A 25451-nucleotide genomic window follows, 5' to 3' on the forward strand; every position below is an offset into this window, starting at 1 on the left:
CTCCTAATAAAAGTTTTACCTGCACCATGGAGCGCACCTTTCCTTCTTTTTTCTAGATTTCTTCATCCTGACCTGGATGCCCATACTTGAAAGGGAGCTGCAGTCCGATATATATACCTGGACTTTGGTGATCTAATCCCCTCTTTTTATAAGAGTGTGGGTTTATCTAAGCTGGACATTGATTAGCGCTATATATACCTGTTCATATCTATATTTATCTATCTGTCTGTATGTATGTATGTATGTATGTATGTTTGTATGTATGTATGTATATATATATATATATATATATATATATATATACACATATATACATATACAGATATATAGATATATTTTTTTTATTGATATTACAGGTTGAGTATCCCATATCCGAGTATCCGAATTATTCCGAAAACCATACATTCCAGAAAGTGAAAAAAAAAAATATTTTTTTTGCTAAAAACTCACTGGGGACATTTGCAACAGCATTACTGGTGACATGATATGTAACTGGCACTATATATGTGCAAGAAAATGATTGCTTGGCATTCAAATTCAATATCTGAGATAGTACACAAATTTTGTTTCATGTTTTGAAACCTTGTTTTTTGAACAAATAAAATATATTTGTGTGTATTTTATGTGGTAATAAAATATATTTGTGTGTATTTTATGTGTTTATACAGCATACATGCAAGATACTTCAAAATACATAATTGAAATATTAAAATATTCTGAAATACGGAATAATCCGTTATCCAAAATTCTCCTGGTCCTGAGCATTTTGGATACGGGATACTCAACCTGTATTATTATTTATATTTATATACATTCAGTCTATCTATAATACTTTAACTGACCCGGCATATACTGGGTCACATAAGTGTCCATTTCCGTGCTTTGCTCCGCCCGTCTGGAAACCCCCTTCTGAAAATCCTGCGTTTGCCCCTGGGGGTATGAAAAGGTCAGAGGATGCGTACCGCCGCCCCTCGCGGGCTCGCTGCGCTCGCCACGCTTCGGGTTGGCTTCAATAGTGGGGTGGCGTTAACAATGGGGGGCCATTTAAACCATCAGGGGGGGTTTGCTATTAAAATGGGGGGTTTGGGGGCTTTTTACATTGAAATCAATGTAAAATCGGGTCTCAGGGACCATTTTACATTGATTCCAATGTAAAAATCGGGTCGCATCGCGTCGGTCGCATCGCATGCGATTTGGTTGGCATGCGATCCGAACTAAGCAATTTTTCCGACCCGATCAATACAATCAAAATCGGTGGCGCCGTGCTAGGAAACAAATGCCGCATTATCTTTCTATTTATTGTTTCAAAACGTCAAATAAACCTTAAACATTTAAAGTGTTAAAAAAATATGGTTTGGAAAGGCGAAGAAATACATTTTACATTTATTTTCAATTTACACATTTCAATATAAATTTTACAATAAAAATACATTTCCATCATTGTAGCTATATTATGTACATCACCACAACGCTATCCACAAAACTCTAATGTCTGAAAACGAGGTTCCAAAACTCTTGAGAAGTGAAATTTCTGTTCCTGTCAACCAAAAGTCTAAGAGCTTCTGACTCTCTTTTTGATTGCTCAAAGCTGGGCCTCCACATTTGCCTCATTGTGGATTTAGTTGTCAGTTCTGGCCTGAATGAAAAGGGTTCTGGGGCTGGACAAGTCAGGTGCGTTGAATTTGCTCTCCATTGCTTGGCTTTTAGACCCTGTCAAAGAAAAAGGTAAACCCTAATAAATCACACTTTCGGCATTACATAGTATAATTAAGTATTTTAAGTGTCATAATGAGACTTTATTCAATATTATTTTGATAAAGTGTAAATAAACGACATTTATTAGAACAGCTTGTTTTAAAATTATTTCCTTGGTACCAGGAGTATGCACTGATAACGTGACTACAACGGTGATATGCATGTATGGTAAGGGTGGTGGAGGATAGACTGATAAGGGTAAAATTACGAAGATTGGAGTTCTATACGATGTTGTCCATAGAAATCAATCAAATTCCATCAATTATCCCCTAGAAGATGCTGCTATGGTAACATCCCATTTTCAATAGAACTCGCATCTTTGTAAATTTACCCCATAGAGTTAGTAATAGATTGTCCACCATTTGGCATCAGTTGGGAGCCACATATAAACGTTTATATAAAGGATTGTATTTGCAGTGTAACATGGTTTGTGCATGTGCACAATGGCACCCTTAAATAGATTTTCTTTTAACTCTAAGAGGTCTATGTACTAAGCCTTGGAGAGAGATAAAATGGATGGCGATAGAGCACCAACCAGTTCCTGTAACATGGCAGTTATAAAACCAATTGTCTGGTATTTTATCTCTCTCCAAAAATTATTATATAGACTCCTTTATGAAGTTGCTTATATTCTGTTCTAGCTGTTTCTTTGGCATATAACGTCTGCAGAATAGATTTACTAAAGCTTATAAAAGTGAAAAGTGGAGGTCTTGCCCATAGCTACCAATCAGATTATAGTTAGCATTTCTCTATTGCATCCTAGAAAATGATAGACTTTGATTGGCTTCTATTGGCAACAACTCAATTTTTAATTTTTAGAAGCTTTAGTAAATCTACCCTATACATGCAATGGGAAGGAAGGAAGTTATTTCCTGGATAAACCTTAAACTGCACAGACACTGCTTTAATGCCTGGCCACAGATACCAGCTACTTCCTTTTTTGTATTGTAGGACACAACGCTGTAAAGTAATGTCTACAGAGGTGTCCTCCCCATGCATTGACTTGAATGAGAGCTAGTGGGCACCATTTAATTTTAATGGGGGCCAGCAAGCAATGCATATGCGGTGTCATGCCATGACTTGTACTCATTGTGGTCCACTACAGAACACGTTTATACACAGCAACAACTGTACATTGAAAATTCCTGAACAATCGTTACTGTCTGTTTCCCAGTGTTCGGGAGACAGACGGTTGATTGTCAATTGCTCTCTTTTATATAAAAGATTTTTGTTCCCACTAGTAAGGTTAAACATACAAATATTTAGGTGTTTAAAAGTAAAGCTACCTATTAATATTGCTCTTAATATAAACAAACAGTATTTCCCCAGCATGAAAAAATTATATTAATTTACGTCAATTGCAACTGAACATTTTTAGCTTGCAAATTCCAACCTTCACATGGATTTGGTCTTAACTCTAAATAAGAACCACTGTGTCTCTGCAATGACTAATTAAAAAAATAGAGATTAATTAGTATAATGGCTATTTAACAAAGAAAAAAGTACTTGGATAAAATGTCTCTGTATTCCGCTAAGTAATGGCCTCCACTTAAAATCTAAAAAGCAAATGAGTCTCAGGAGAGGTAAAAACTGTATTGAGGACAGGTGAAGGCAGACAGATGTTTAACGCATTTAAAACGTGGTTAGTAACATGCACTTTAGTACAGCAGGTGCCAATGTGCCAACAGGTATATAAGATTCTCCATCTGTTTAAATGATGTATGGCTTGTAGTTGAAAGCATTCTACGTGACCAGAATTACCAGGTGAATAAAGTCATGCTTTCCACTCAAGCACTGAATGGAAGACGTATAGTAATTAGTGTAACACTCACAATGCAGATGTTTAGAGGACTGAATGAACATTTCCAGGTTATGAACCAGTTCTTAGCCAAATACACAATAGAACTAGGGAATATAAATAGAATATCAATAAAATAGAAATAACACATGCAATTTGGATATTTTCTATTTTTTCCTTTTGTAGTCGTAAAAAAAAAAATTATCAGTTGACTTTATAATATGCAGTAAATCTTCACTTTTTGTTTAGCAAAATACTGTTCTACATTAATGTATATTTTTTTAGATTTTTGATTTTGATTCTTTAGGTATGTAAAAGAAAGCCAAAGTATTTTCTATTATCATCACTTAATGAACTTGCCAATATTCTAAGTGCATTTCAGATAAACCTCCCATTATGTTTTCATCTGAAGCAGTGATACCATTTACAGGAGCCTGTTGGCTTCCCAGAGAATGAAAATTGTGATGCTACCAAAAGGACAAGGTTCCGATTGCTACATTTCAACAGAAAACTGCTGAGTCTAGATTCTATTCAAGCTGACAAATTAGGATAATGAAGGTGCACATTTAAACTAAAGGGGTTATTCAATGTGTGCTGATATTTCTGACCATCAGAAATTTTGGCATACAATTATTAAATGCGACCATTTCTGACTGTATTGAAGGCATGAAGATTCGACTTTTTAAATAGTAAAATCTGCATTGTCAAAAAAAAACCTGCTGCGGTAATCGACAATCTGCGGCTGGTTTTGACAGTCGGAAGATTGAATTCCAACTGTTGAATTGATGTCAGAAATGGACGATATTCTGACTGTCGGAAACGTTCCAACAGTTGGAATCAAGATTGAACACCCCCTAAAGATGCATCGATTTGCTTTCGCTTTCAATTCGATTTCCCCTCTCCACCATCTTTTGCTTTTGCCTTTGATTTTCCATTAATTTTCACATTTGATCTGCACTTTTGCATTCGATACGATTTCGATGTCAAATTCGATATACATTCAAGGTGCAGTGTACACATTCGATTTACTGGATCAAATTCAATATTTCCTTGCCTGCACAGTCTATTTTTCTTTTCGATATAGAGAAAACGGGAGCACGCATCGAATCGAATGCCAGTCAAAAGTGTCCTAAAAACCATTCTATTTCAATTAGGTTTCGATATTATTTTGCTTCTATAAGCAAAATCGAATCGAAAACAGGGATAAATCGAGGCATGTGTATACAGCTTAAGCCTTTAGACTTTAAAAAAAAATGATCAGTTATGGAAAAAGAAAATGTTAAACATATTGAAAAGAAAAAAAAAAGACACACATAACACATTACCTTACTGTTAGAGAACTAGTAGAAACATAATTTTACTGGTTAAAAACACAAATTAGCTTTATTATTATTACTATTATTATTAGCGCCATATGAGTTCAGCAGCGTCATATGCATTTATATAATATTAGTGTAAATTACTTTTAACATGATAATGCAAAACATCCAGTTTCTTGCCATGCAGTCTCAATTTCTAATGTATAAACTTTGGAACTGAAGTTATCTCACTATACTCATTTAGGGAATAATTGTAGTAAAACTATTATTAAAATTTGACATTCTTTTTTTTCGTTTCTTTTTACAAAAATCTTTATGGTAACACTGCTTACCATACAATAAACATTTATATTACAAAATATTGGGTCACACAATTGCCAATACAATAATATATATTTCCAATAAAGCCATTTATTTAGTTCAGGCATGTCCAAACTATGGCCCTCCAGCTGTTGTAAAACTATAAGTCCCATCATGCTTTGCCACAGTTTTGCTATTAGGGAATGCTAAAACTATGGCAAGGCATGCTGGGATGTGTAGTTTCACAACAGCTGGAGGGCGAAAGTTTGGACATGCCTGGTCTAGTTGACTGTATGCTGTACTCGCCATGAAGGTCAGATACGATCTTGTGTAGTGGACATGACTCTTGATTGACTTGTGAAACCATATAATTTATCCTTACTCAGTTCCTTACCAGTGGCGGCTCTTACTATTATCTTACTATTACCACAATGCAGGCCCCTCCGCTGCCATCTCTCGTCGCTGCCGTCCCTGGTCGCTGCCGCCATCCCCGGACACCGCGCGCACCCCTGTCCCTGCACGGGGCTGGTGCATGCGCAGTAACATCATACATACTGCGCATGCTCAGGCCCAAGCCTCCGGGGGCTGCCTTTGCAGCAGCCCCCAGAGACTTGATCGGGTTCCAGCGCATGCGCAGTATGTTCCGCGGTACTGCACATGTGCAGAACCCATTTTGGGGGCTACCTTGCATTTGCGCAGAGAGAGGCATCCCGGAGGGAGGGAACACCTCCCGATGGGATGCCTTGAGTGACTGGCAGGTCAGACTTCCAATAGGAAGTCACTGCCAGTCACTGTGAAGCCAGTGCAGTCTCATAGACTGCATCTGGCTTCACTTCAGGCAGAGACAGTGGCGGATTTTACCTGGGAGGGGTAAAAACCGCCACTGTAATCTTTACAGATTACAGTACTATTAAACAAGTTGATGTTCCTTCAATCATTATGCATTAAATATCACACACACAGCTATAGCTCTAAACATACCTTTTCTTGAAGACGTATGTTATCCCACACTCTTCTACACACCATGCACTCAAAGGCATCAATGTAGTTGTCCTGAGTTACATCTTGCACACCCCAAGTTCTGTCTTTGAGGGCAGTAACTAAGTGATTGTTGCTGATATGACCTTGCAGTTTCCAATCTAAAAATTCCATATACAGTCTGTCATCTCGGTCCAACTGTTTAATGTATTCTGCAAGTTCTCGAGGATGCGGAAATTTGTCCACAATAATCACACTTTTATTGCTTGGTAACCAGTCTTCGATGTTACTGGCCCCATAATATACTGGGATAGACCCCAGCTTCAGAGGTCTCCACAACTTCTCTGTTATGTAATCGTCGCAAACTGCATTTTCGAATGCAAGGATGAACTTGTACTGAGCAAGTATATTGTAGAACTGAGTGTCATCCATGAAAGATGGGTTGCTGACGTGCGGAGGTAAGTCCTGGTTATGCAAGCACTCACCATAGGAATCTACAGCTATATAATTCATTAGTTCTTTCACATAAGTATCCCGATCTGAAGGGGGATCACAGTCAGACTGCACATATACTACTGGAGCAAGTCTTCTTCTTAGAGCATTCTTTTTTCGCACAGGTACAAAGTACTCAAGTGATGTCAGGGTCTGCAGATCCTCCAAATATTGGCTTGTCAATGGTAAATGGGAATGTCGGCTGAATGTAGCAGTGTGGTTAAACAAAGTTATGGTTGGTTGATGGAAGAGTTTGTAGTTGTTTTTTGGAGACTCTTCATGAAATAAAGCCCATTCATGATAAATCTTCCGTGGAAGTGGTAAGCTGTCTGTGTTGAAATCTGTGCCTATGAATATAATACAATTATAATAATGATTTTAGAAAAAAACTGCATCAATTGTAAACTTTATTTAGATTTTTTTTGTGTCACTGGAGCATTTGCAATCACTGCCAGACTTAAAATATTTGCAATGTTTACTTTAAACAACATGTCAATTTTACCATACATTACATAAAGAAAACATTAGAAATAAAATTAGGCACATATCGCTCTCTATCAAGTACTCTGTATAGAACAGTGTATTTCCAACAGGGTTGTTGTCAGTCACAACAATCACAACATCAAAATGCAACACAATGTTATGTCATTTGAGATTATGGTCTTATAGTGTCACCTTAATAAAATTAGGACTTCAAATTACATCTGTTGTTATCGGCGCTGATACAGTATGTTTGAGATATACCGGGCAATGTATGAATAGTCAGTGGCACTGACCGTTCCAATGCAATACATATGTATACATTCCCTCCCCCTTCCAGCTATCCTGTCCAGCAGTATAACCCTAACCGCCCCTGCAGCCTGACCCGAACCCTCTCCTCTAGTCCCTTACCCTAATCCCTGTACGCTGCTGCCTAAACTTAATCCCTCAGCCTAACCCTTAGCGCCTCTACCCCCTAGTGCATAAATCGAGCCCCCCCAACTCCCTGGTGTAATTCTAACCCACCCAGGTTGCTCACTATTTGGCATGCCGGCAGTCAGAATTCCAGCGTCAACATTCCAATTGGTGTCAGGAGTATAGCACCGGTATCCCAGCAGCAAGCTGGATTCCGGCATTGGTCTCTCGGCAGTAGTCGAGGTGCCGGCGTTGATATAGTGGCCACTGGGATGTTGAATGCATCTCGTTCCAACAACTGTAGCTATCGATTTCAATAGCTACAGCTATTATTGCTTGGGCTCAATTGTGGGATCCAAATGTCCTCTCTATATTGTGGTGGTAATAGTCATGTCCAAGATGAAAAGGTCACAAGTGGAAATTATCGCTGATAGGTTGCCCTCATGCACCGACGCGTTTCGCTGTCTCTATCACAGCTTTTTCCACCACAATATAGAGAGGACATTTGGATCCCACAATTGAGCCCACAGGTCATCCTCCAGTGGCTACGATATTCCATCAAGCCTTCAGAGCGGCCGTGACATCTTGAGGACCCTAAACTCCAGTTGTATTTTTTAAAATCAACTTGCTTTATTACAACACCGTACAATCATGATGCCATTGGACCTCAAGAATCCTACATTCCTCCAGTGGTGAGATTACCCCTTTAAAACCACAAGTAGAACTATCCATCAATTAAAGAACTGGCCACACTCTAATGGTTGCCCCCTTATATCTCAAAAACAGCCACATTTATTAATGTTGTTTTCATTTATTTATTCTATTTATTAATTTACAGTTTTTTATGCTAAATAAAATTGTATTATTCTTTATCAAAAACAGACAATCCCAGACAATAAATATTAATTTATAAGCGCTGCTACTTTTGTTTTCTACATACTAGAATATAATACATTGCCTCTGCAACAGTTGAGTGAAGGCAATAGTATCTTTACTAGCTATCCCTCGACGGCCATAGAGTTGTGCAAGAAAAGTAACTAACAGTAGGGGGCAGTCAGACCTGTTCCCAGAAGGGCGTTTAAGCAGAGCCATGCGATCAGATAGCCACCGCCCCGCCACAGTGTAAACCCACCCTGTGCAAGGCTGCAAATGGCTGGCAAAAATCACACTGATCTACGATCAGCTGCAAATGAATTCGCAACACACTCACTTTTGAATGATTTTCCCAGTGTGTGCAATCTGTGCATAACCCATACCCTACTTTTCCTGTGTAATAGAAATAGGCTAATCGAGCCTGGGGCTGAAGTCACACACCCTCCCTGAAGACGCCTGGACACTCCCAAAAAACGTCTGGTTACCAACCCCAAACACTGGCTTCCTGTCAATCTACTTGCGAGCGGCTTGCAGTCAGAAAAAACTCAGGATATTTTCTCTGTTTATGTTTGTGCCCTACGATCATCCACAGTCAATCAATAATCGGGCACCTTGCTAAATCACAGGGTCTGAATAACCCACCAGTGTTTACAATAGTAAACAGTATTGTGCACATGGGCCTTCTAGTTCACTCTTTCTGACAAAATCCTTCTTAGATGGACAAAACCATGTGCACTGCAGGGGGGCAGATGTAAAATGTGCAGAGAGAATTAGATTTGGGTGAGTTATTTTGTTTCTGTGCAGGGTAAATACTGGCTGAATTATTTTTACACTGCAATATAGATCTCACTTTGAAGTAAAACCCCACCCAAATCTAATTCTCTCTGCAAAAGTAACATCTGCCCCACCTGCAGTGCACATGGTTTTGTCCATCTAAGAAGGATTTTGTCAGAAAGAGTGAACTAGAATAAGGCCCACTGTGAAAAACTAAATTAAAACTTAAGTCTACAATGCTGATCATAGACTTTTTATTTAGCTAGCCAAGACATATAGAGCAGCATTTGTCAATAGGCTTGAAGACAGGAAATCAGATGAGCTGAGATTCTTACTGTGAAGTCAAAGCCTTTTTTCCAAATATTTCCTAAGTCAATTAGCACATTTCTCAATGTTATTATTTGCTGACTTGCTTAAGGCAGGCATCTACTAGTGCAATATGGCCACTTTTTATGCGATTCTGACACATTGCTGTGATGGATCGCATGAAACTGATACATTGCAATGCAAGGCATGTCCTCATGCACCTCGCATCGCAGATCCTACAGGCTGCCATAACTATTAAATCGCAGCCATTGCTGGGATCTCATACAATACAATGTATGGAAAAGAACCGCATCCAATGTATTGTATGCGATCTTGCCGCCCGGCAGCTGCTGGCATGGTATCACCTGCGAGGTACCGCACGCGATACCTTGCTCTAGTGCATGGGGGCCTTTATAGTAACTTACATTTTAAGATTAGCAAATGCCTATTGTGTTATTTTTTTCAAATGTAAGCCATGATATAAATGAAGTAAGCCATGTTAGTAAGTAAATGAAGTAAAATAATGATGTCACATAAAAAAAAAACTTTATGTAGCTTTATGTATGTTGAAATAAAATGTTCTGTCCTATCATAATAACAGTAACCTTATGAAAACAAATTTAATATAAACATACCATAAAATAGGACAGCTCTTGTCACCGGATTATTCAGGTATGTTCTATTTATGGTGAAAAAGCATGTGTCTCCTCCACACTTCCCCAGCCTTCCATTCTCACCAGTCAATGGTGACCACCAAAGCATGATGGGGTGGCTACGCACTTCCTGTTCTGAGCTTCTATGGAAGGTGTTTGCCGGGAACCCCTTCAGCAATGGACGGGATGGTTTCTTTAGTCGAATATCTCGCATAAGTGAGAGTTTTTGTTTCTGCTTTTCAAATCTACCCAGTTCAACCATCACCTTTGGAAAAACAACCATAATGTAAACAAATCTATAAAGCCAGTTTTATTATATATGTAAGTAAAAATGAAGTTGACAGGCCGTATTTTACATACATGAAAAAAACTAATTAATTTGTACCTCTTTCAGCACAAAATGTTCATGTTTGTTGACAAACTACATTGTATCCTGTATAGCTGTAAAGATATGCACCACATGGGAAATTTATCGGGTAGCAGAATTTACCTTCCAATACACCAGATTTACTTACTAAAAATCCGCGATATTCAAAGGTTTTTAAATCACTGTATCAAATGTGCATTAGCCAACACCACATGCAGCTTACTTGTAGCACTCATTATTAAAACCATCATCATTAAATGAAAACAACCCCTCCCCTTGACTAACTGTCCATGGTACTTGGCATCAAGAACAATACTTTTTGTGCCCCTCTTGGGAATCTGGTCTGTCAGTGCACTTATACAGTAGATAGTTTTGCTGCAAACAGTGGGGTTTATTCTAGTTCATTCTTTCTGACAAAATCCTTCTTAGATGGACAAAACCATGTGCACTGCAGGGGGGGCAGATGTAACATGTGCAGATAGAATTAGATTTGGGTGAGTTATTTTGTTTCTGTGCAGGGAAAATACTGACTGCTTTATTTTACACTGCAATATAGATCTCACTTTGAAGAAAAACCCCACCCAAATCTAATTCTCTCTGCACAAGTTACATCTGCCCCACCCACAGTGCACATGGTTTTGTCCATCTAAGAAAGATTTTGTCAGAAAGAATGAACTAGAATAACCCCCAGTGTTTCCACAATAACTAATACCCCTTTTCACCGAAAACTAACAGGTTTTTGCCTCATAGACCCGCATCAGCGTCAGTTGTTACCGTTTACACCAATGGGGGAGCCCAACTTCCAAACCTGCGGTCAGTATGGAGGATGGGAGGGGAGCGCACACAGCCTCCGCTGCTGTCTGCTGTACTGTGCAGACAGCAGCGGAGTCGGGGAGGAGGTGAATGGATGGTGAATGGACGTGTGTAGCATGGAGGCTGGGGGCAGCCTAGCACCTTACCTTGGTGCTGGGCTTGCCCCCAGTGCGGCAATCGGCGGTCCCGGCACTTGGAGATGATGACATCTCCAAGCGCCACCCCCTGCAGCCGTGTGGTCGACACCGTAGTGCAAACGAGGCAAATCCTGGATCCGACGTGGATTCGAACAGTGTTTCAAATACCAGGTTGGATCCAGGATTTTGGTGAAAAAGTGGTATAACAGTGCTCCAGTATTTATTATAATAATAAATAATAATACCCTCTTGGGATTAGAATAAGTAATACTATCCCCTTATTTATTAGCATAATAGTGTTCCCATACTTTGTTAAAAAATAACTCAGCTTGCCTTCATGTTGTAATGAACCTGTTGTTAATTACATCCTTTAGCTCCATAAAATAAACAAAACAGATCTTTTCACCTTACCTGAAGGGTAACCAACAGGAAAAAGAATGTTATAATTAGGCACGAAGCCCAAAATGTGGCCCCCCAGATTCTAATCATTTTTTCAAGTTACTCTGCATCAACAAATCATTTCCGAAGACTGGGTTGCAAAGATATTCTGTAATCCATGGTAGACTGGTCATCTTTTGGAGCTGAAAGACCTGAGAAAAATATATAAAATAACAATATATGTGTAACAAAAATACTTTTTTAGTCTTAAATAAATATATTACTTTGTAATTTATATTGTCCATATTAGGTCGACATGCATTTGGCCAACCACTGAAAGTCGCCATGGCTTAAGGCCCCCATACATAGAGCCGACTTGTCCTAAGGACAAGTCGGACCCTATTCTCCTCCGAGCCGCCCGGCAGCTCCCCGGAAGGCTCACCTACGATGAGGACTTTGATGTGCCATTTTTCATGTGATAAATCGCATGAGATTTATCACATGTAAAAAAAATATCAGGGAGCTGCAGGGCGGTGAGGAGCAGTGGGGGCGGGCGGCTGGGGAGGAAGAAGCAGTGGGGCAGCAGCGCGTTACCAGATTGGGGCGGGCAGCGGTGACCATCAGTGACAGACTGACAGTGTCACTCTCCACTGTCCAGCGCTAGCGGGCGGGCAGCCGCGGCTATTACATCTTTAAAATAACGTGTCAAATGACTACCCGGCTTTCGATTGGCTGAGATAGAGCACTATCAGCCAATCAGCGGCCGCGAAGGGAGGCCACTGATTGGCTGAGAGTGCTCTATCTCAGCCAATCATTAGCCGGGCAGTCATTTGACACGTTATTTTAAAGATGTAATAGCCGCGGCTGCCCGCCCGCTAGCGCTGGATAGTGGAGAGTGACACTGTCACTGATGGTCACCGCCGCCCGCCCCAATCTGGTAACGCGCTGCTGCTCCACTGCTTCTTCCTCCCCAGCCGCCTGTCCCCACTGACCTACATCGGATGTTCCGCCGGTCCGACCCCTGGGGCCGGGTCCGATACGCACGGGACCGCGCATCGGACCCGACCCCATGTCATGAAGAACCGATTTGGGCCGATTTATCGGACCGATTGATCGCAATCGGCCGAATCGGTCCAAATCGGGTTGATGTATGCCCACCATTAGGTCGACATATGCAATATGTGGACATGGCTAAGGTCGGCAGGGATGGAAGGTTGACACACACATTAGGTCGTCAATGGCAAGGTTGACAGTCAAAAGGTTGAAATGAGTTTTTATGGTTTTTTTTTAAAGTGACATGTGCCGACAGGCGGTATTTCATACCCTGCCATCCACTAGGGCGTGGAGGGAGAATAGAATAGTGTGCCGAGCTCAGCGAGGTACCTTGCCCAAAGCATGGCGAACGTAGCAGTACACTTTGGCGGGGTCAATGTCAAATATTCTGGGAAAACCGTGAAAAACTGATATCGACATTTTGACTCTCGACCTTGCCATTATCGACCTGATGCTTCTGTCAACATTCCGACCCAGTCGACTTTAGCCATGTCAACCTATTTCATGTGTTGACCTAAGTCATGTCGACTTCCAGTGGTCTACCAAATGCATGTCAACCTAATATGGGTTGACCTAATGACCCATACCCGCATTTACATACTATTTAAGATGGCAACTATATAACATTTAGTTAAATACAATGCACCTAATATACTTGTGTTGTATGTAGCTGAATACGGGGAAGAACATTGTCATAATTGTTCTAGCTCTCCACACACATTGGCTTTGTGCAGGTCCCAACAGGAGTCATAATCCACTGTGGTGTGGGAAGTGGCAAGAAGTGGCACATGGCAAGGAGATGTTGGCTGGCTTCTTCATCAACTTCAATGAGTTCATGCATATGACTAACATAAGAGAGTAAGTATTCCAATGAACAATAGTGTGGACACTGCCACTGTTACACTTTGAGGTGTATTCAATGCGGGGGGCCAGTGGTTGACAGTGAGCTACACAGCGAGCAGCGTCGATAGCTTGTTGTCAGTATTCAACTCTCCCCCGGAACTTGCCGTTTCCGCCTTGCCTGTTCCATTAGGCAAGGTGGAAACGGCGAGTGTGGCCATCAAAACGGTGAGACTCGCCTCGGAATGTGCATTTGCTGTGAACCTCGCTGTCCTCTGACGGCGAGGATTTCCATAAAACAAAGAATATGGCGAGCAGGCTGGCGAAAATGGAAGATCTTTGTCATCCATTATGGCTGAATTGAATTACTACTTCAGTTTACCATCACAGGTGGCCTGGTGGAACATTTTAACTGAACCCTTAAACAAATGATATAAAGGGTGGTGTCTCGCAAAAAGCTTTATTGGGACCTACTTCTGCCTTATCTGATGTTTGCAGTTAGAGAGGTACCCCATGCCTCTATGTTGTTCAGCCCCTTGAACTCCCATATAGCAGACAACCCAGTGTAATTTTAGATCTGGTAAAAGAAGGGTGGAAACAGAAGTCACCTCAAGAGCCTAACTTTATTCAGTCTCTGGCTCAACTGTATCTCAATTTAAGGCAAATTTAGACACTTCTGACCGAGCACATGAAAGGGCACAGCAGTGACAAAAACTCAGGGCTCTGTATTCACAGTGTAGATAGTAGAAAAACGAACAACCTGCAGGAGCAGGTAGAATGGTGACCAGCTCCCTGAGCACAATTTTCTAACTGGGGGCTGATGGGGCTTAGAGGGGAGGAGTAGCCTTCCCTAATCAAATTAGTAGTGCCTAGCTCCCAGCTGTCCCAGCTCTAAACCCAATGTGAGTTCCAGTGTCACCTGCTGCATGATAGAGAAACAAGTAGTCTTAAGGCCCCCTTATGCTGGCCACACATCAGACCAACTTTCCTCCAACCATCCAACTAGTTGGTTGGACTGAAAATCTGGTACTGTGTGGGGGCAAATGCCAATCAGCAATTTGCTCACAAACGCAGGAGAATGGACAAAAACATTCAGTGATATTGTTTAAATCAAATAGGTCCAACTACAGTACATTGTCTACGTGACAGCTTGTCTATTTTCAGATTCAGGAAACAAATGACTTAATTACAAATTACATTTGCTCTTATCCAGTACCAGGTTTTTATTCCATCCGAGCAACTAGTTGGGTGGTTGGAGGAAAGTTGGTCTGATGTGTGGCCAGCATAACACTTGTTCAATTTATTGTCCAACAAGTTGGACCTGATTGACCTGAGATTTATCCTATGTGCAGGAGGATCAATCTCTTGGTTATACCCAATGGCACGGGATTGTGCATTGGGTCCTACACATCAGGCACATCAGATTTTGTCAGACAGGCACATCAGATTTTGTCAGATAAATTGACTCAATCCACCTGAATTGGGTCAAATCTGACAAAATCTCACAAGTGGGACAATCTGCAATGGATTTGACTTGCAATTGCTAATGTATGGTAGCAATCTGTCTTTTGTGAGACTAGGGTTACCACCTAGTCCCTTTAATTCCGGACACATATTAATTACACAGGTTCTGTGGCTGGCTGACTTCAAGAATCCACTTCACCTGATTTTAAACTGCCACAGAATCTGTGTAATTAACATGTGTCCGGAATTAAAGGGACTAATTAAAGTACAATCATACTATTTTTCAGCTGCTGATAATCACTACTATAGAGATTACAATAGGTGGTGTATGAGCAAGCATACTGTATAATTCGGCTAAACATGCAGGCTGATTTTGGCTTTATATCCAACTCGTGTTGCGTGGGTACTGGTGATATAACTGAGCGATATAATTTACCAATATCGTTCAGTGTGTATGCTCAAATCACCTGCCTCCAGCCGATATTGTTTACACAGAGCAGGCCCACTAGTGTGTATGTGACTTACCTGTCATTGTTTAACCCCCAGCCTGTAATGGGCCCCATACATCATGCAATTAATTGTGACAATCCTGCGATCTGGAGATGATTGCCACAATTAATTTTAGATGTGTGGGCTCCCCTTTTGGCAATCCCAATAAAAAATTAGTAGGGATCGCCAATCGATTGCTTAATCAGATTTTTAAACATGCTTAATAATCTGGTATTATCTGCGGATCTTTTTTATATGTGTGAGCATTCCCACTTAGTAAGGAGATGATTAGCTGGTGGGTTATCACCAGCCACTTTATTACTTCACCTTAATAAACATAGGGGCTTAATAAATCAGATAGCATGCTGGCTGAGTCGTGGTGCGCTGAAGACACTCAGAAATGTCTTGGGAAGGTATAGGGCTGGGGTAGCCAACCCTAGTCCTCGAGAGCTACCAACAGTGCATGTTTTGCAGGTCTCCTCACAGAATCACAAGTGAGCTAATTAGCTTCATCTGTGGATCTTTTAAAATGTGTTAGTGATTAATGAGTGCAGCTGTGCAGCAGCTAGGTTGTCTGGAAAATGTGAACTGTTGGTAGTTTTCCAGGGCTAGAGTTGGCTACCGCTGGTATAGGGTGTTCCCAGGAGGTTGCTGGAAGGTGGCTTACCAGAGTTGCAGAGATGGGCCATCTGGGTATGTTATGGGAGTTTTGTGGATGTCTGGTCGCATACAGAAACACTCAACCGCTCACATAGGCCATACACTGCACCTGCCATAAGACTGGTGCAAGTTTGTATGGTGCCATCTAAAGTTGCACCGATCTTTATTTCTAAGTCTATGGACACTGGCAGCGGGTGTCTCATTCTTTGGACAGATGCATGGATGTGAACCAAAAGAAATGCTTTGCAGCAGCAGCTGGCGACCGCCAAAAGACAGGGGCCAGATTATCTAAGCTTCAAAAGTGATAAACCTTTGTTTTTCCAGCTCTATAATCATCGCCCCCCTTCCCTCTCTCCCACCTGCAATCAGAATACCCTGACGTGTGGTGGGTGTGGATCGTTTTATCAACCACACTTAGGTCGACAATCATTAGGTCGACACCGTTGGGTCGACAGAAGGGAAGGTCGACAGGTGTCTAGGTTGACATGGGTGAAGGTCAACAGGTGGCAAGGTCGACATGGGACAAGGTTTAGGTCGACATAACGTTAGGTCGACATGCGTTAGGTCGAAAGGTCAGAAGGTCGACATGGTTTTTTATTTTCTGTTTTTTTTTTACCCGAATGTCCACAGTTGGAAGTCAACCGCAACCCCTCACATCGCTTGCGATGCTTTTATTCTCCCACCATGCCCTAGTGGATAGTAGGGCACGAAATACCGCCTGTTGGCATATGTCGGCTCAAAAAAACAGTAAGAAAAACCATGTTGACCTTCCGACCTAACCCATGTCGACATTACGCTGTCGACCTAAACCCATGTCGAACTTGTCCCATGTCGACCTTGCCACCTGTCGACCTTCACCTATGTCAACCTTCTCACCTGGCTACCCAATGGTGTCAACCGAAGTGTGGTCGACAACACGACCATATCCCCTTGTGACACCCCCCCCCCCATGAGCCAAAGCCACACCCCCTTACTGTGTGTGCACCCACTCAGTTACTTTCTGAGCATGGTTAAATTAGATGCTTAAATATGTAAGAAATAAGAAATAAAAATACTTCAATATGTAGGTAAATATTAAAGCTCTAGAATGCGATAGATTTATTTTAACTAGGAATATCTACTAATATTACTATTTATCGTCCATTAACAATGAACTGCTAAATTAAAATACAGTAGCTACAGGCATTATGAATAATTTAGCTAATATTACAATAACTGAATGAATGAGTGCTACTATGCTGCAACAGGTGGGCAGATACTGTAGGATGCTGTCTGTAGTGCGCCATAAGCATTTGTATGCATTAACATTGTACAGGCTGGAACTTTTCATATTTACATTTAGAATCACTAACAATGCGCAGCATAGCATACACTGTAACAAACGTGCTGCACACGCTCAAAGATAAACACAGGAGCAAATACAATAATGTGATGTCAGTCTAGCCAGCTGTGAGTGTAGGGATACAACCCTGGGACGCTTCTTCCATTACTAACCATTCGTCCTACAGCGGGCTCCTTCCTCCGTGTCTGTGGATGAGCACAATGACAAAGACAGTCACCCACAGCTTGCTGTAAACTGTGGACAGGCCGCTTCCGTACCGGGCACCGTTAAGATGCCTGATAATGTGGGCATCACTGCAAGCGGAACCTGATCACTCTGCCCAGCCCCAGATCCAGCTCACATCTTTCTGTAAGGACCTGGAGGCACGGCATCTGGGAGGGAGACAGCAGCTCCACAGAAATCCCGGAGTGGGATCCATGCAGCTCCAGCTCCACAATACTTACAATGAACATCCCATTCCTTAGCTCTGAATTTTCTGCCGTATTTTGAGATTGCTTAAGCAAACCATTCGGAATTCAGAGACAGTAATTCCCAGAGCGCTCATTGTACAAAAGTAACCCAATAAGTCTAAATATTAAGATAGCACAATTATTTATTTATTGACCATTACTTAAATAGCATCAGCATTTTACTATATGGGTAAAGGAATGACAGTGGAATGACAGTCTGGTCTGCTGAAAAGGAATGCCAATTGACTATAGTGGGAGAGGATTTCATTTATATGTATATTTCTGAAATTATTACACCTATGAACTATATTTTTTGTACACATCTTGCTAAGACCATTACACATATGTTACATGCAGAATGACGGCTGCCTCCTATGGAATGACGGGCGTTTAATTCGCCATCCCTAAGCAAAAATAGCATTGAAACAGCTCCATTATGCGATATTAAGACTCCGATGTTACGATGATCCCCTTAGCGCACGCACTCACCCTTTTCCAAATATGAATAGGGAATCACTGTAACATCGGAGTCTTAATATCGCAAAATGGAGCTGTTTCAATGCTATTTTTGCATAGGGATGGCAAATTAAACGTCCGTCATTCCATAGGAGGCAGCTGTCATTCCGCGTCATTCTGCATGTAACATATGTGTAATGGTCTTAGCAAGATGTGTACAAAAAATATACCTGTAGTTCATAGGTGTAATAATTTCAGAAATATACATATAAATGAAATTCTCTCCCATTATAGTCAATTGGCATTCCTTTTCAGCAGACCAGACTGTCATTCCACTGTCATTCCTTTTAGTACGTCCCAAACATGAATAAATAGACTGGATTAGAGATCGCTGTTGTGCAAATTTGCAAGGCGATTGATTATCAAATGATTGCACATGCGTATGGATCTTAATGCAGCCATACACCTACAGATTTATCTTCAGATCTGGCTGGTTGGAACAAAAATCTGGTAATTTCTGAATGACAGTTTGTCAGTTTTCCAACTAGTAACTGACATTTTCGGAAGGGTGTGTTTTTAGGAAGGGTGTGTGAGCAGGGCTGGTGCTAGTTTTCTCAGCTCCCTAGGCAAACTTTCTGTCCACCCCCCCCCCCTCTTCCCCCCCACCAACACCCACTTTGAGCATACCCTCCAACATGTGAAGGGCAGAATTCGGTACAACTAAAAAAAAGGGGACGTGGCCATGGGAAGGGGATGTGGCCATGCCTCGTTTCCTATACTTTCAATGGTACTTAAGTGGAAGTAACATAAAATGGTACTCTTTACTTAGAACGGCGCCCATCGCGGTGATCGCGACATCGCGGGCAGTACATAAACGGCCGCGACGCGATGCCCGCGATCACCGCGATTTTCCCATAGGGAACAATGTTAAAAAGCCTAATTGACCGCGATTTTGCATTCAATGCCTCAATGCCCGCGATTTTCCCATAGGAATCAATGTTAAATGGGCTACAGAGCCCAAATAGCCCCAATTAACCCTTAAATGTCCCCCCAATTTTTGTACGCCACCCCACGATCCACGCCAACCCGAAGCGTGGCGAGCGCAGCGAGCCCGCGAGGGGCGGCGGTACGCGTCCTCCGACCTTTTCATGCCCTACTATCCACGTCGGCGTGGAGTTGAGAATAGAATAGTGTGGCGAGCGCAGCGAGCCACCGAGCCCGAAGCGTGGCGAGGGGACGCGGATACCTTCACAGTTATACGCGTCCCCTCGCGGACTTCACAGGTGTCCGTGGCGACGCGGACACCTGTGAAGCCCGCGAAGGGACGCGTTTACCTGTGAAGGTATCCGCGTCCCCTCGCGGGGCTCGCTGCGCTCGCCACGCTTCGGGCTCGGTGGCTCGCTGCGCTCGCCACACTATTCTATTCTCAACTCCACGCCGACGTGGATAGTAGGGCATGAAAAGGTCGGAGGACGCGTACCGCCGCCCCTCGCGGGCTCGCTGCGCTCGCCACGCTTCGGGTTGGCGTGGATCGTGGGGTGGCGTACAAAAATTGGGGGGACATTTAAGGGTTAATTGGGGCTATTTGGGCTCTGTAGCCCATTTAACATTGATTCCTATGGGAAAATCGCGGGCATTGAGGCATTGAATGCAAAATCGCGGTCAATTAGGCTTTTTAACATTGTTCCCTATGGGAAAATCGCGGTGATCGCGGGTACCCGATTTTGATGTACCCGCGATTTACCCGCGATGCCCGCGATGACCGCGATTTTTTACCCCCGACGCCCGCGATTCTGATCGCGGGCGCCGTTCTAGGTAAAGAGTACCCATAAAATTATACTGATGCTGCTATGGTACAGTGTCCCTGCATTGGCCAGCTCACATCAGCACATGGGGCAACCGGGGTCTGAGTATAGCACAGTGCAGCAACCACTTGTTATTACCTGACAGCTGATAGCACCTGCTCCACAAGGGCAGCAGCATTGGAGTAACCACAGGAAGTTCCCACAGGAAGCAGAGCTTAATCCTGATGCACGTGGGAACGGTGTAACTGCCAGGAGGTTCCCCCGGAAACAGCACATTGGTTCCGCTATCGATGTATGTGGATGTAGTATGCTGCAGGCATATGGGAGAGTGGAGACACTAGACCCCCGCTGCTCATTTTTGTGTCACTTACCCAATGCGTTCAATTGCTATTAAGGCTTTTCACCTACCCGGCGCTGGTGCTCTCCCACCTCTCAGTTGTACAGCGTGCCATGTGATCTCCTCCTCCCTTCCTTCTCCCCCCGAGGTGGTGCACCTCGGGAGTTGTAGTCCTGTCAGCCGGCTACCCCTCACGCTACCCAGGAAGCAGCCGGCGGTGTAGGAAACTATATCTCCCAGAGTCCCCTTGGCCACCTCAGGGGAGGAAGCCCAGTCCTATTGCTTTAAAAAAAAACAGTGCAATCAGTACAGGGATTTTTAGCTGGTACAGGCCGTTAAAAAACGGTACTGTACCGGCTAAAACAGTACAGTTGGAGCCGGTTGGGTTGCTAGGGGGAGGAGGAGTTTACCTTTCGGGACCAGGAGAACCTGGAGGAATGTAAGCCAGGGAGAGGGAGCGACATCTGCAGCGGGGGTCGCAGGGTTGCCGTGGGCGGCTATAGAAGCCCATAGGCTTCTATAGAAAATCGCCACCCAAAGGGGATGATACCCTTGCCAGCGAAGACGGGTGACCGGGTTTTAGTACATTTGGAAATGCGGTAAAACCCCCGAAAACAGGGGTTTTACTGCATTTTTAACTTAGTACATCCCGCCCTGTGTGTCACCGAAACACTGCCATCAGTTTGCAGTGAATGAACCTACATCTTTCTCTCTCTGGCATTAGCTACCGTACTAGCTTTCGAAGCATTTCTTTTGAGAGCGCTTACTAATAATTATATATACCTGCATATGCTCCTGACTTGCCTGCAGAATAAGTGATAATCTGTATGTAACCTACTGTACATTATAGGCAGCTCTCATTATAAACATTCCCTTTTTGCCCATGATGGCCTCTTCACGTGACTTAACCCATGATTTTCCTTCTGAAGCTATGTCACTCTGTGGCTGGTTGTCTGGGTATAAGGTTAATCATGATAAATCGTTAGTTTTGCCATTTGTTTTTCTGGAGCCCTTCAAAACACTACTGCAGCTAAACTTTGACCTTACATGGCACATGAACACACTTAAATATTGTGGCGTCTACAGGACTAAACGTTTATCCAATTAAATAAGGTTAATTATCCCCCTTGGTTTAATTTGATTGAACATGATATGTTGCACTGCAAGATGTATTTTATATTCTGGGTGGTTCATAACATGCTATAGATGAATGCTCTCCCCAAGCTACTGTGGTTTTCCAAGCATTGGATGAAGCACTATAAATTGTTATCAGGTAATCTGAAATACTTCTGGAGAGCTAGGTCCTCTTTATGTATAATCTTTTAAACTTTAATTTTATAATTATATATATATACCCAGGGCCGGCACCACCACTAGGCAGGTTTAGGCATTTGCCTAGGGCGCCAGCCACTGGAGGGCGGCACTTTGTATGGAAGCGGCGGCCGCTGCACCCACCGTGGAGCCAGGTCAGCGGCGAACACAGCACCCCCCTGAAGACCAGGTCAGAGGTGACCGACTGCCTCCTAACCACTCCCCCCTACACTCGCGGTGGGATGGTCACCCCCCCCCCATGGATCTTGGCATACATCGCGTGCATCCCCCCTCCCACCGTGGAGCCAGGCAATTGGTGTCAGCAAAAGTGGACCAGGCCAGAGTGGGTGTTGAGCGGAGGGGAGAGGGAGAATGTTGGGGCGTCCACTCCACCTCCGCCCCTTCCCCCCTGTGATCGGTGTCAGCAACCTTCAGTTCCCATAAGCACACTGTTGTTCTCCACATGGGATGTCCTTAATAAAAAATATCCTCTAACCAAATACCCTTCCTCTCTGGCTACTCTATAGCAGCACCCTTTTTTCCCTCCTGTCAGTTATCCTCCATAGCTTCTGTTTGGACTGTGGCAGACATAACCTAGTTTTAGCATGGTTTTTGTCATCCTTTTTGGATATCCAGGCCAGTCCTAGGTTGCACAACTCCTGTTTCTACCAGTACTCTCAAGTTCCACAATTCCCTATGGTGATGATGTGAGCATATTACTTCCACATTTGGTGGATATGTCTTTGAGTTGTACCATTTTTTGCAGTGGTCCAGTTGTTTATTGCTTCTGTGATGGCTTTGTATTCCTCTCTTACCATGGATACTTTGCTCTTACGTGCAGGGCAGTCTATACCATTAGGAAGCTTTAGGCAGCTGCCTAGGGCTCCAGGATCTGGGCTGGCACCACCAAGTCTGACTATCATAAAACAAAGTCTGTTTATGAGGGGGACATCCTTGTTTTACTTAATACAGGTGGCAGCTGTGGAACTTCAAAAAGTGTACTTTAGCCAGCATTAGTAGGAGTTGGAGTATGGGGGTTATTCTGGTTCACTCACAAAGGCAAATTCCTTCTCAAATGGACAAAACCATGTGCACTGCATGTCGGGCAGATGTAACTTGTACAGAGATAATTAGATTTGGGTGGGGTTTTACTTCAAAGTGAGATCTATATTGCAGTGTAAAAATAAAGCAGTCAGTATTTTCCCTGCACAGAAACAAAATAACAATGAAATCTAACTCTTTCTGCACATTACATCTGCCCCCCCTGCAGTGCACATGGTTTTGTCCATTTGAGAAGGAATTTGCCTTTGCAAGTGAACCAGAATAAGGGCCTATACTGTATGTAGACCTTAACAGGAGGTAGTTGGAGGAGGTAGGATGTAGTTTTCATCATATGGACCCTAAATGAATGTACATCTTCCCCTCAAATGGCTCACTTTATTCACCATGCTTCAAGTGCCTCACTCTGCGAATACTGGGGCAGATGTATCAACCAGCGTTAAGTGCAAAAATGCACTTAACGCTGGTTAACTGGGGGGGGATTACATTTATCCTAATGTATTACTAGCGCACCTAACGTGTCCCTGCAATCCCCCCCAGGGATTAACGGCCGGGGCAATGTATTAACAGCCTTCAAGGCGTTAATTCGCCCCGGCCGCTTCGCCAGCTCAGGGCTAGCGTTGTCCTATCCCCCACTATGGGGACAACACTAGTCCTGCGTCTGGCTTGGGCTGCTCTGGAGTTCTCGCGGTTTTAGCGAGATCTCGCGCATGCCCAGAAAGCCGTCCAGGGGGGGGGGACGGCGAGTGCGCATGTGCGGGGCGGCGTGGGAGACGATAAGGAGAGCCGTTCACGCTGGGGATGACGGCTCTCCTTATCAGCTGGGATGGGGTTAATACATCTGCCTATAATGTTTGCCCGCTTCTCCACGTTATGCTGGCGAAGCGGGAATCGTTATTCGCCAAACGTTATAGGCAGATTAATACATCTGCCCCACTGTGCTTGCCACTCTTTACCGTTCCCAAACAGAGTCCATGTGGTGGTCAAGTATGAAAGATTTGAAAAAAATAAATAAATAAAATAAACTCATATTGACCTTTTTTTGACTGTTGACTAAGACACTACTGTCCTATGAAATGGATACCTCTTTGTGCATATAGTATAATGTGGCACATTTAGGGATATGGGTACATAACACTGGACCAGGTTTATGGTTGGACTGCCAGGTAGAGCAGCTGTTAACAGATTATAGCAAAAATGGTTGCCTCCAGTGGACGGAAACAGGGGACAGAAGGAGGTTCGGGTAAGCTTGTGGCTGGGGTAGGTTGGGTTAGGTTGAGGTACTAGTGGGAGGACTTAGGGTTACGCTGCGTGGGGAGGCTAGGGTTAAGATGTGGGGAGGTTACGGTAAGGCACTTACATGGTATTGGTTTAGGGTTAGGCTATGGGGGGAGGTTAGGATTAAGATGTGGGGAGGGGAGGTTACGGTAAGGTACTTACATGGGATTGGTTTAGGGTTTGGCTGCGGGGGTATCAGGTTTTGCAGCAGATGCCGGCATTGGTATTCTCACTGACGGTCTTTCTTTAATGTCTATGCAAGGATTTCCGAATTTGTGTGTACCTGCTGCAATATAAAAATTAAATTTATTACTTCACTCAATTTAGCTTTATAGTTGTCAAGCAACTGCTCGGTATAGTGCCAGGGTAAGCATTACCATTAATTGAAAGGAAAAAATACACTCACTTAATTTCTTGCTCATGAAATCTGTGTAAGGCATTGGATTTGTGCTACTGATGATCCAATACTGCAATTAGATCTACAGTGTAAGGACTGGGGATCTGTTGAGTATACTGGATAAAAGTTTTGAACAGTTTTAATATACATACAAATTCTATTAAAGTTATGTTACTTGTGTAGTTTCACGGTGCCAGTTACGTAGTTAGCGTAGCTTCCCTTTCAGAATCAGCGTAGTGTTCCCACGGCCAGTGTAGTTAGCGTAGTCAGTCAGAAGTAGCGTAGTGTTCCCGCAGCCGGTTAAGCGTCCCTGACTATGTTATCAGCGTAGGCTGCCACTGTGAAACTACACAAGTAACTACCGTACTGTTGCGGGAACTGCATCTCTGTCCCCGGCATCCCTGGCAAGCCTACTCAGCGCCTCTCTCACACCGCCAGCACCAGCATGATCCCCTCTCTTTGGCGGAGAGGGGATCATGCTTGCGCCGGCTGAGAGGTACTCCATCTGTTTGACACGCAGGAGCGTCTCAGATGCTCCAGCAATGACACGCCCCCGCGTCTGAGTAGCTATAATGGCAGGGTACAGCAACCCTGTCTACAGGGTTAGGGGTTCTGTAGCGCCTTTTCAAACCCCCACTATCCACGGCAGCCCCGTGAGGGGAGGCGGAACACGT

General features: G+C 43.2%; 1 protein-coding gene across 1 annotated transcript; it reads right to left on the reverse strand.

Moving 5' to 3' along the window:
- Positions 1 to 1371: 1371 nt before the first annotated feature.
- POFUT3 (protein O-fucosyltransferase 3) lies at positions 1372 to 18054 on the reverse strand. Its single transcript, XM_083175190.1, has 5 exons — positions 17838 to 18054; positions 11871 to 12049; positions 10125 to 10407; positions 6154 to 6989; positions 1372 to 1710 (listed from the first exon to the last, which is right to left on the reverse strand). Exons 2-5 carry the CDS (start codon positions 11946 to 11948, stop codon positions 1486 to 1488), a joined length of 1422 nt encoding a protein of 473 aa, XP_083031316.1. The 5' UTR covers positions 11949 to 12049; positions 17838 to 18054; the 3' UTR covers positions 1372 to 1485.
- Between the last annotated feature and the right edge of the window lie 7397 nt (positions 18055 to 25451).

The sequence above is a fragment of the Crinia signifera genome, chromosome 1, assembly GCF_055691185.1.
Source record: "Crinia signifera chromosome 1, ASM5569118v1, whole genome shotgun sequence".
Lineage (NCBI taxonomy): Eukaryota > Metazoa > Chordata > Amphibia > Anura > Myobatrachidae > Crinia > Crinia signifera.